Raw genomic sequence first — 12,288 nt, 5'->3', positions numbered from 1 at the left:
TAACACTCTGTGTATCGTGTGATTTCCCTCAGCAGAAGCTTGGTTTGCTGCTTCTTTATCTCATCCCTGATTCATCACCTTTTCTGTGAAACTGTAACATAATCAACTGACCAAAACAAAGATTCAAACTTCCCAAATTTTATTTTTTCATCTGTTAAATATACAACTTTTCAACAATCATTGAGTTGGAATAAAAATTTCAAGATGCATACATAAGAAAACACAACGGCATTGAGCAAATGTGAAATATTGTCGTCGGTGTTGATTTTCCTCTTCATATAATGTGTTACTAAGGGGAGAGACAAGGTGCCACCCCCCCAAGCCACGAGGTTTGAGAGAAAGTTGCTTTCCAGCAATTAAATATGTGTCAAACAACAAATACATTCATTGTTACGAGAAAAGTTGATTTTTGACAGCATTCACTCATACTGAAATGTTTAGGAGCAAGAAACCGTATAGAAACCGTAAACAGATTACATTCAAGCAATGTATTTATTACTAATCCTGCTTCTCCAGATTTCATATTCAAGTTTCAACAAGATTCTTTTCTTGAGGTTTTTCAATATTCCTTCCACAATCAGATTTTGGCAGTAGCGACACTTGAAGACACTGGGTTTGTGTTTGTTTAACGGATGTGGTTTTGAAAACTAACACTGGGTAAAGGATGGTTTGACCCAGTTATGAAGCGCTAGTCAAACACTTCCATCAGTGCAAGTGCACATCTATATTTTAATAAGCAATCCTACAAGGCAAAGCACGTTCTTAGACTTTATCCCAGACCAGGAACAACAATGTCCCAGATTAAAAAAAAAACAAAACAAAACAAAATCACTTTCTGGAGAGATCTGTGAAACCAGTCCTTTTATTCCCAAACACTCCTGGACCACAGATCTGTTAGTTTGTGGTTTGAAAGTGCTTGTTCTTTGGCCATTTGGGTGCGTAAAAAAACAAACAAACAAACAAAAAAAACCTTTCTGCCTAACAATAAACAAAACCCATCTCGGTGGAAAAGTCGATTATCCAATCACGTCACCATGGTAACCGCAACACAGCACCAAGGTCTCAGTGAGACACTGGTATGCCAATCTCTTCAGCTCCCAATTTTGTCTGCACTCTCTTTACAAAATGAGAAATGTTCATGAGTGCAATTTTTTCTGTCTTACATTCTATCATCATGTTTTCCTCTTCATTTCTCTTCTTGCCAAGGTGTCTCCCCTCAGCTCTTCCCCCTCCTCACCCCTCTCAGTCTACCAAGAGGAGAAAAAGGGCCGCTTGCAGTGGAAGGTTTGCGTGAAGGCGTTGCCAAGAGTGACCACACGTCCCTGACCTCCTGAGCGGCTGCGCTCCACTACCACCCGGGGCATCTGCACCAGCTGGATGGGGCTCTTCCCATCCTTCAGCGCCTGGGTCAGGTTCAGCACCTGGTGACGAACAGGGTTCATTGTGTATGAATGTCAAAAACATACAGAAACATGCAGAAACAATGCACTGTGAAAGAGATGTGAGATGAAGATTGGTTAAGGTTTCATTCTGAGCAGTGGTGCACTGGTTGCATTTCAGTTTATCACTGAGGTTAAGCAACTATAAAACCTGAAGCCAGGACCATTCAATCTGTTGAAAAAGATTTCAACAACTAATCAGAACAGCTTTAGTCTAACTGATTAGTGGTTTCAGCTGTAATGACAACAGAAGACAGCATTATAGCTAATATTACCTATATTATAATATTACTAATAATATAATATTATTAGTAATATTATAATATTACTAATAATATAATATTATTAATAATATTATTACCTAAACAGAAGATAACAAGACAGGAAATGATGTAACTGACCGCTGATTATCACGCTAGAAACTGAAAGTGGGACACTTGAGAGAGGAAGGAAAGCAAGGTAAGATATAAAAAAGGACACAAAAGTCAAAAATACTCACCTGACCCCTCATAACAGACATCTGTCTCTCAAACATGGTTTTGTCAAAGCCTTTATCTGTCTGAAGAGAAAAAGAATACCTCCTGTTAGCACACCTCCCGTGTCACCACATTTTACTTAGATATGTCTACATGACCATGACACAAGAGGAATTTTAATCTGTATGAGCAGGGAAAAGTCACAAGATGGTTTGTACCTTGAACATCTCATAGAGGTCCTCACAGAGATCCTGGACGAAGTTCATGTCAGATAGGCGGGACAGAACCAGGTCTTGGGTCTCCTGGGAGAAGGCCACCTTAGCCTGGGGGAGCCACGCCCAGTGGAACGGGTCTGATGGAGGGAACACAACAGTTTGTCATGAGCTGTCGCAACACACTGCACCTCTAAAGCTCATTATGCTAATCCTTATCATCTCACCTGATTGCTAAAAATGTTCTAAAAGAGTTACAAGGTTTTTATTTGTTTTTAGCTTTTTGTTGTGAAATACTTGACTTAAACTGGACCCATTGTGCTCTGGCAACTATAAGCAATCAATCCAGCATAAAAGTCAATTTCTGCTGTTTACACAAGTATTAGTGAGGACAAAGAGTGGAAAGAAACAGTGGGTAGCAATGACAGAACATGACTGAGAATACGTAAGGGAGGAAAGAGAGCAACATACAAGCTCTCCATTCGTCTGGGTGTTTGAAAGGGAAGGCCAGGCCGTTGTCGATTGCTGCAATCTTGATGCATGAGTCTGTGCTGCTCTGTGGCCACTCTGGATCCTACAGTGATGGGAAAGAGGAAAGAGAGAAGTCATCATCAACACCTGACTGGTTATTGATCACTGTCCAAAGGCCCGATTAACTGGACACAGAGATGACAACCTTTGCTCATTTATCAACACGTGGCAAGTAATGATTGATGATAGCAAGTCAGATAGCGCTCTGGTTGTTCATCATGTTGTCATCCCACCTCTTGTGACATTTCAGAGTGAGACTTCTCCCTGAGCAAGACTCAGGTTAAGTTTCTGGTTAAGCAAATGTGATCTTACTCTCCAACAAAACAGGTTTATCTTTTCCATAATGTTGTCCACCACTTAAAATGTCAGCTATTGAGTGGAAAAAAAAATACACTTTTAATGGATATAATTTTGACGGTCAGCTTTGCCCCAATGGATCAATTTGCAGCCAATGCAGCAGTGTTGCCAGAAATACACCCTTGTTCGGACTTTCCTCACTTAAGCTGTGTCCTTCCATGACAATGCACCAACATTCCAGCAGTACAACTGCCTGCAGCAGGGTTAAAATTTGTTCCCCGATCAGTCTGAACACACCTTTTGTCCATCTCCTTCATCTCCTTCTCCTGGCTTCTCGTACTTGATCAACCAGTTATCATTTCCTCGATCTGAGGAGGAAGACAAAGAGAAAAAGGAAGTAAAGGAGCGTAGAGGAAGAAGAAGTTTTCATATGAAGATATGTAGGTGGAGGCGGAGAGCACAGTCTGACAGATATTAAAATTACTGGGCATGATTACAGGTGCAAGTTCAACATAACATAATCATGAACATGGAAGAATGCCGACCGTCTACAAGCAATTATCAAGTGCGAAAGAACACTGGTCAATAAATGGCACGTGTGCATTAGTAAACTTAAATCCAAAATACTCACGCCCAAATTCTAGGAACAGGAACGTAACAAAGTTTGACTGTTATGTAGTCCTGTTTTTAAGTTCAGTAAACACAAAAGTTCAGTAAACGTTAACACAGACACACCCTCACCTGTGTTCCTAATAACGTAGTCTAACACTACAAGCCGCTCAAACTGTGACTGCAGCTGCTTCCTGATGTTCTCTGGCAGAGGTTCTGCCTCGAAGCGCCGCAGCCAGTAGTCTGCTTCACGGTAACCCTCCACAAACAGCTGAAATGAGCCCACCTGGAAACAAACACACAGCATGGAAGACATCGCATATACACAAAAAAAATCCTGTTTGCATATAATATGAAATTGTGATGTGAACAAGCTAAAATGACAGCAGTGCATGACAGCTGAAATATGAAGCCGACCTTCTCTCAGTGCTCCCTGAACACATTTTCTTCAGCCATTTTTGACAACATATACAAAGCTATAGATCATTAAGCAGGCTGCCTCAGATCAGAAACAGAGTCAAATGCCAAAACTGCTGCTGTATGTCAGCGGAGTACACTGAAAAGTAAGAGCATCAGCATTTGGAAGACTCAGAAAAAAAAATACAGTTTAAAGCAGAGAAGACTTTTTTTTTTTTTTGAACAAACACATTTTTCAGAGAACACTAAGACAGCATTAAGACAGCATTAAGACAAGTGTGGCACGATTAAGTTTACTGTCCTCCGCTCACTGCTCAACTCTTTTATTACATAACGATGAAATATTTCTTCTAATTACACCATTTCTCGGCCTTCTCAAAATGCAGCTAAGAGAAAAAAAAAATGCATATAGCAGAAGACAGGAGCTACCAGCTGACGCTTCTCACCGATTGCTCATATAAAACAACTAAAAGCTGGTGACATCAGACCGTGGAGGTTCACTGCCATCTGTTACCTTGGGTGGCAGGCCCACTCTGTGAAAGCGTCGTCCCACCTTGGGGACTTTCTCTAAGGCGTACTTCTTCCCTCTGGACTTGGCCCTGTCGATGGCGCTGTAGTGGAACGTCTCACTAGCCAGATACACCACCTGATAAAAAAGGATGCTCAGTTAACACAGATTTAGTTGTAGCTTGTGACCACTGCTGGATGGGTTCTCCTACAGTTATAAAAACGTGAACGTAATCACATGTACATCCATGTTCATTCAGATGATCATTTGATTTGAGTACATTTATAGGCCTTCAGAAAGTAACCTGATTTCAGTTCAACTGTGACAGCACATTGCAAATTCAAAAACCTTATCGCCTATGGACTCAGAGGCCCCACCTTCGTTCTCGGCACCACTCCCAGACCGAGCTTGGTATCAACCAGCGAGGCTGCAGCCTCTGAGAGGTAACCCTGGTTCGGCAACAAGCAGCCTCGGCCGAAACAACAAGGACAGCACAGCTAATCAGAGAGTGAAAGAAAAAGAAGAAAACATTGAGAGAGCTGTTTTTTATGACATGTCTGTTATTCCCCTGTACATTGTTTACACACAGATAAAACATGTGACACACTTGTACCTTGTGAAAATATTTGGTCCATTTGGGGTTCAGGTGGCCATATGGTTCCTCAGACTTTGGTTTGAAAACACCAATGATTTTCTGAGAAGAAAAAGAGAATAATAAAAAGTCTTATGAGGAATTCTAACAGTTGAAAAATTCATCTCACGCAGGGACATGACTATAACAGAACTAATTTTACGGGACAGGAAAAGATTTAAGAACACAGGCAAGACATGTGAAGTTGTAAGAAACAAATGTGAAGTGACAGAATTGCTGCTAACAAGTTAGAGATCAATATCTTTTCCTCGAAGCGTACATTAAACTTGTTAATATGATGCTAATCATGCATGCTGGCTATCTGTTATCGATGTGAGCATCACTGCCTGCATTACTCAGACAGTCTCCATGGCAGATTCTTCCTCCTGTGAACATTACAACTCTTGCTCACTCCTTTCATCTGCTGGTCTCTTCTCGAGGGAACATAGAACCACATCGTAGGGAGCTAACAGTAAGCTAAATGTCAAAAAGTTAACACATTTAATCACTAGCTGGGATTTTGAGCTAGCTAGAATAGGAAAATTCCTGTCTTTTCTTCTCTTCTCACCCCTTTTGGATCTTTGACAAAGTAGCTCCCACTGGAACCCTGGGAAATCCGCTCTGGAAAGACGCCATTCTCAATAGCCTGCTCTGCCCTTTGGATAATATCCGCAAACTCAGGATCATCAGGAAAATGGTTGAAGTCACCACTGTTGGTACCTAGAATGGGAGAAAGATCAGAATAATACTGTGGGCAACAAACTGGATGCACAGCAGACATTTTGACATGTCATAGCACGAAAGTCACAGGCGTATTAATGAATGCCGCATTCCACTTAGAGAGGATCCTGCTACTGTGCATGCCAGTTCACCGTGACTCCAACTGGGACACTTCATGAAACTGAGCCACGTTTGCTGTTATTAAGCTCACCTGTGTTGCAAAATGGCACAACAATTATACTGCATCATCATGCCACTTCCAAAATATGGCATTAAATTTATGCCATATTATTAAAATATGTTTGTGAACCTCAAAGCATCATCTGGAAAGATGAGGCATCTTTCAAAGAGGGATGAGCAGCAAAAAGTTGGGTGGAAGGCATCGGTTCACTTGGTTTAACCTGCGCGGTAGCATAGAAAAAGGAACAGCTTGCCATTAAAGACATATTTTTATATGTATAATGAATAATATTTAAAAGCATTCACAGGTGTTTCTCTATTAAAAAGTGTTAGAAAAGGTGAACACAATTTTTATTTAAATTCCCCAAAGAAATTTGTCATAAAACCATCCAAATAGTGCATATTGCTATGGCTGCCCACCTACCTACAGGTCAATATTTTCAACCTGCTGTCTCTCCTCTAATAACTCATTCTACTGTGTCTGATCATGCACACAGTTTGTATGGGAGAGGCAACTGGAGCCACCACCCATTCTTCAGGGTTAGTTTACCTACGGGAAATTCAGAATTGTTATTTTACCAAACCGGCTTGTCTTCGAACAGACAGGTTGATCAAACATGCAAATTGCACACAGAAAGGGTCCAGTTGGCGGATTTAAACCCGCCCTTGTGGTGAGGCGACAGAGCGAAATGAGTGACTCTGCCACTTTCACAAAGCGGCATTTTCTATTGCTCTGCAGATCTGAATGTGACTCTCTGATGGATATGGGGCACCAGTCATATGACATGACGTGTTCTACCTTCTCCGGCTCACACTGGGCAGAAGAGTCAGCTGACAGAAAGGCTCCATATGCTCTGTATCAGTCACAGTAAAGTCACAGTGGGATGCCGGGAAGGATAAAGGGACACTCGTAGGGAGGAGGGGAAGGAGGAAATAATGGACAAAGGGACGGGAAGACAGTTAACATGCCATTTGTCACAGTGAGATAAGGAGAAACAAAGATAGCTTTGAAGCTAATTCACTTGAAGGGTGTCTGGGAGAGCCTAATTAAAAAGTAGGAAGGACAGAATAGAAGGATGGAGATATGCATGAATTACATCAGGGAGCAGGGTTATCACATAGCCCACCTACAACTGACCAATTACAATTAAATGTCCTATTGTCTGCTTGGAGCCAAATCAAATCTTTTACTTAACTCTAAAGGACTTTCTGTTGCCATGTTGGGTGACCCCTGAAAACTACCAGCCTCACTGTTATCACTAACACCTCCAAAAACTCCACATATAACTGCATTTTTATGGTTTCGTCATCAGTGTGTGAAGTGCACTTCAGAGCTATTGTTTTGTGCTCCCTTTGGCTCATGGTTAGCCCAGTTTATACTATGAAATCATCTAATTTCTGCCTGAAAGGAGAGAACCAGATGAATGGCACACACACTGGTACAATGGCACTGGTTCTGGACTGTTGGTTTGACTGTTTGGTTAGCAATTTGAAGACATTATTTTTGATTCTCAAATTGGTAATGAGCATTTTTCAGGATTTTTCCAAGGATCAGACTAAACGACCAATTAATTAAACAAGAAAATAATCAGCAGAGTAATCAATAATGAAAACAATCATTATTTGCAGCACAAGTATGCACCAGCATTTTGCCATTACATAGTATTACACAGGTCAATCCCATTAGTTAGACCACTATGAAGCCCACATTGACCCCCCTGAGGCTGGAAGATCTTCTTGTATTTTGTATATTTATCCCCCTGCCACATGAAGTGTGGCCATGACGGTATCTTTTTGGTGGCCTGCAGGGAAGCTGATTGTTATTTAATAACAGTTCCACCCTGACTTTAACTTAGGAATAATGTGCTGTCAACACAGAGCTAAAGATAAATTGTGAGAAAGTCCTGCTGGATGTCTCTGATTTACAGCATGATTTATCTGTGTGAAAGACAGAGGTGACACAACATTTTATCATCATCGTTTAATTTCCAGCAATAAATTCAGTGCGTTTATTCAGCTGTCTTGCCTGATGAGGGATGTATGCTTGCCTGTACTGTTGATGAAATCAATGATCATGTCACTGTGTAGTGTGACTACAGATGGCAGGGATCTCTCTCTCTCTCTCTCTCTCTCTCTCTCTCTCTCACCCTGCAGAACACTGGTGTGGAAGTAAATACACATCCATACTTTCTCCATCCCAAACTTCTTCTCCATCACCCTCATCGTCATTGTCATGCACTGTACTGGACTAGAGTGTTAGCATGTCTGCATGTGTGTTTGCTTACACAAAGGCCTTGTGCATATTTAATGTTGATCTCAAAGCCCTTGGCCAGTTAATGGGCCCAACGGAGCTCTTTCACAGCTCGAGTGCAGCTCTGTCAAAGCTCAAGAGACGTGCTGGCCTGCAGTGCACACAGTGTGAGACATCGCAACACTGCTTTCTAAAAGTGTTGCTGCTACAACGTGTGGCCACACTGAACTTTTACACAATTCTATATTCAAGTCATTGCAAGTTGATATTCATGAGTAATTCCCTGCTGTTCTAATGCAGGAGTTTCATCCATCCATCTGGTGCTTTAAAACAGCTGTTCTACACTTAGTTACATGATTAAATATTGAAATGTATGCAAATATATCAATCAACATCAGGTGTATTTTGCCTAACCTTAAATTAGATTTCACACGGCTTGCTGCACACTGCCAGCTGACAGTGTGAATGCCTGCAAGAACAAATATGAATGTAAATTTTAGCAGTAAGGACTCACATGGTCTAGTGCCAGGGTGGGAGAGATATGAGCTGTAGAATTTGATGGTCAGAATTTACCATGGAGATGCACATGACATTTTATATCACCAAACTAACACAGTACAATAGCTGTCAGGATCATGTGTGACTCTTATTTTGTAATGCACTTAAAAACTGTCATTCTAGATCAGAACACCATTAAACTAAAAGGCCACGGGAAATGGGACACCTGTGATTTCAGGCTCAACCTGTCTACCTGTGGCCTAGATTTCAGGCCCTGACAGAACGTGGTCAAACAACAGATCTCAGCAGAAAGAGGGGAACAGCACAGTATGAGTGAATATAGGAGAAAATGAATACTCCAAAATTATGTTGCAAGGAGAAAAAAGCAGTGGGTGGTATGAGGAGGAGAGGTGTTAAGTCCAATTAGCAGTCAAGTTAGAAATCATGGTGCTGCCATTGTGTCTAGGTCACATTTTTTCTTTCCCCTATAGCATTGCTTTTTTGTGCTTTTTATAGCCCAAAACATAACCTGAACTGCAAATATGAACATTTGGGAACACCCCAGCAACAACCAGACAGATTCTGTAAGCTTCCTTATTGAGAACTGATACTGAGGGGGGACATCTGCCAAGAAAACATCTGCTTCTTCTGAATTTGCATTAACAAAATACAGAACACAAACATAAACATAATAACAATTAGAAAACACTATAACATTTGATTACCAACTGCACTCTGGGCTTCCAGTGTTCAAGTCACCAGGTTAAAGGGCTAGCTCATATCGTCTACATGGACGATAACGTGCGGCTGTTACATCAGCTGACTGGAAAACTCACACACCGCACAGACCAGTATCTCCATGCAAACAGGCCTTCACTGTAACATGAATGTACTGATAGTTTTCGTGACACTCACAGAGTTATCTGTTTGTTTAGAAAAGATACTTTTTAGTTGTGCTGAGGCAACAACTTATTATTACCTTGTGTCCTATCCATATCCAACGCTGTGGTTCCTCGCATAAGGCCTAAGACCCTCCAGGGGCCCTTGATGGACTATCAAACGATAGCCATAGTGAAAGGGTTAACGCCCCCATAAGGGGCTAAGATAACAACGTTTTGTCTACCTTGCATTGTTCTCCACACACCTAATCTAACCTATTAATCAGCCTGTGCAATTTTGCAATGAGCCATATGCGACAGGACATATCCGCATTGAGCACTAAGTATTATGTGGACTCGCTGCCTATTTATTCACCGGGACTTCCTCTAATCAGATCTTAAAGGCATCCAAAACAATTACCTGGGGAGGCCAAGGTGTCTTTATCCGATGACGAGCTGTGTCTGTTCCGCCTGCTCCGCTTCTCTCGTACACCCCGTGGAGACGACGAGCTTCCTGCTAAGCACGGTAACAGTAGCGCCTCTTCGCCGGAGCCGTCGGTCTCCAGCTCGGTCAAGACGCTTTCACAAGAGCCCGATACCCGAACGGCGACTCCGGGGTTCACCGTAAGCCCCAAACCTAACCTATTTCTATCAAATAATACCGTTGGGGGCTCTGGGGAGTGAAAGTTACACTCTGAAGTAGGCACCGCTGCTGCTCCGGTGTCCAGCGCTGGCTCGATGGTCTCTGTCTCTGTCGGGTCGCATTCCGACATCATTGTCGCCGAGTTTATTAATACATATAGTTAAATACACATTAAACTACACTACGTTTCCCTTAAGCTGTAAGACAGTCATTTTAAAGAGATGTCTTTCTTTCTGAGAATACAAAACCCCAAATAAATGATTCGAAAGCAACTGCTTTCGCTCACTGATACGTCCACATAATCTGTCAGGCTCGCCTGCGCCGCTTCCTATTTGGCTCACTACGCATGCGCTCCACTAAAGAACACCGTGGGCTAAAGTTGCCTTCAAATGCTCCATATGAAATCCGAAACCCGAATTTTAACGATATTAGCAATTTACTGGTTAAATTTGCTGTCGACTAACGTACACACCCTGAAAAACAATTTCCTTATCAACATGATTGGACAATAGCCATCGTAGGTTGTTTTTTCTCGACATAAATGTTACACTTAACTTACACACTTGTGTAACACATGCTTTCGATGTCCAAAAGATAATATAGTTGGTTATTGGATACATCTTTGAGTCAGTCAGCTCACCATTTAAGAAGCTACGTTAACCTCAGCTAAACATCATTATATTACTCATAATAAAATCATTGTACATGAATACTTTACATTCTACTTTTAAGGATCCATTGCTAAGAATTTCCCCAAATGAAAAATATTTCAGGAGGTGTGAAGACTTTCTTGTATTTAGTCGTAATTTAAAAAAAGCGACATTCTGTTACACAAATATATTTTATTCCCCGTCACATTTCAAAATGTTAGACACGTTACAAATAAGCATAGTGATACATTCACTGTCCATCCATTTATGCCACTGCTTGCCTTCCTTCAAAATGTAGCAGCAGCTTTAATGACCACTAGATGTCGACAGTAATACACAAATGAAGACTGTGAGTCCCACGCAAAATGACTCAAAAAACACTTTAATCGTTCTTTTAATCATTTTTTTTCGTTTTTTTTTTTGAAAATACTGTTGTTCATTATTTATCAGTTCAAAACTATCCTTTTCTCATCAAATATCATCAGTGTGAATGCACAGAACACCACAGAAATAGCATAATTCCTGGCACACCCACAGACTGTCTAAACGTAATGCTGGGACGACAAATCAGACTTTTTTGGTGCAGCAATCACATGATAAGATGTTGCTACATTTTGCTACTAAGCATCCATTCACTAGTCTGGACTCATAGTGGATTAATGCAGACTCTTTAACTGTACCAGGCTTAATACTTTTTGTACTACTTTATTTGACTTTGTCGTCCTTCTCTTCAAGGATTCAAGGATTCAAGGATTCAAGGATTCAAGGAGCTTTATTGTCATTTCACACACGTAAAACATGAGTGGAACGAAATTAGTTTCCCCGGTCCCAGTATAAGCCCAGTTTCTTAACAAAATAAATATAAATATAAACAATGCTATATAGTATAAAAACAGTGTAATATAAGTGAAAACAGTAGATGATATAAACACCAGTGTAAACAGTATAAACAGTAGTGCAAAATGGCTGACAGGGTAGTGCAAAATGACCGTAGTGCAATGAACATGAGCAGTTTGAGTTCTGTGCAAATGCTGCATTGTGCAAAATGTTCCATGGGTGGTTGTTTGTGTATTTGTTGGTGTGTGAGGTGTGAGTTTGGCAGCAGGGGCTACAGAGGACCTCCAGAGTTCAACAGTCCTGGCCCCCCTAAAAGGTGAGACTGTGGTATTGTTTCTCTCAGTTCTTTAAATTCTCACACTGCCCCTGATTGGCCCAGCTCTCTTCACTGCACCTCATTCTGCTTTAACCCTCAGCCCCTCTCCATCTATATCTTGGCCCCTCCACTGCCACCCTTCTCTCTAATAAGGGAGCAAAGCTGAAACACATGCAAATGAGCAGTCAGCCAGCT

At 41.3% G+C, this 12,288-nt stretch overlaps 1 protein-coding gene across 1 annotated transcript; it reads right to left on the bottom strand.

Annotated features, from left to right (window-relative positions):
• Positions 1–122: 122 nt before the first annotated feature.
• Positions 123–10,631, bottom strand: pi4k2b (phosphatidylinositol 4-kinase type 2 beta). The gene is made up of 11 exons (XM_046403961.1): positions 10,069–10,631; positions 5,689–5,840; positions 5,103–5,183; positions 4,867–4,986; positions 4,496–4,627; positions 3,697–3,850; positions 3,253–3,323; positions 2,599–2,701; positions 2,134–2,267; positions 1,939–1,998; positions 123–1,421 (listed from the first exon to the last, which is right to left on the bottom strand). The coding sequence occupies exons 1-11, from the start codon at positions 10,421–10,423 to the stop codon at positions 1,248–1,250; spliced, it is 1,536 nt and encodes a 511-aa protein (XP_046259917.1). The 5' UTR covers positions 10,424–10,631; the 3' UTR covers positions 123–1,247.
• Positions 10,632–12,288: the final 1,657 nt, after the last annotated feature.

The sequence above is a fragment of the Scatophagus argus genome, chromosome 2, assembly GCF_020382885.2.
Source record: "Scatophagus argus isolate fScaArg1 chromosome 2, fScaArg1.pri, whole genome shotgun sequence".
NCBI classification, from domain to species: domain Eukaryota; kingdom Metazoa; phylum Chordata; class Actinopteri; family Scatophagidae; genus Scatophagus; species Scatophagus argus.
Note: the sequence above shows the minus strand (reverse complement) of the source record. Positions and strands in the feature narration are given on the sequence as shown.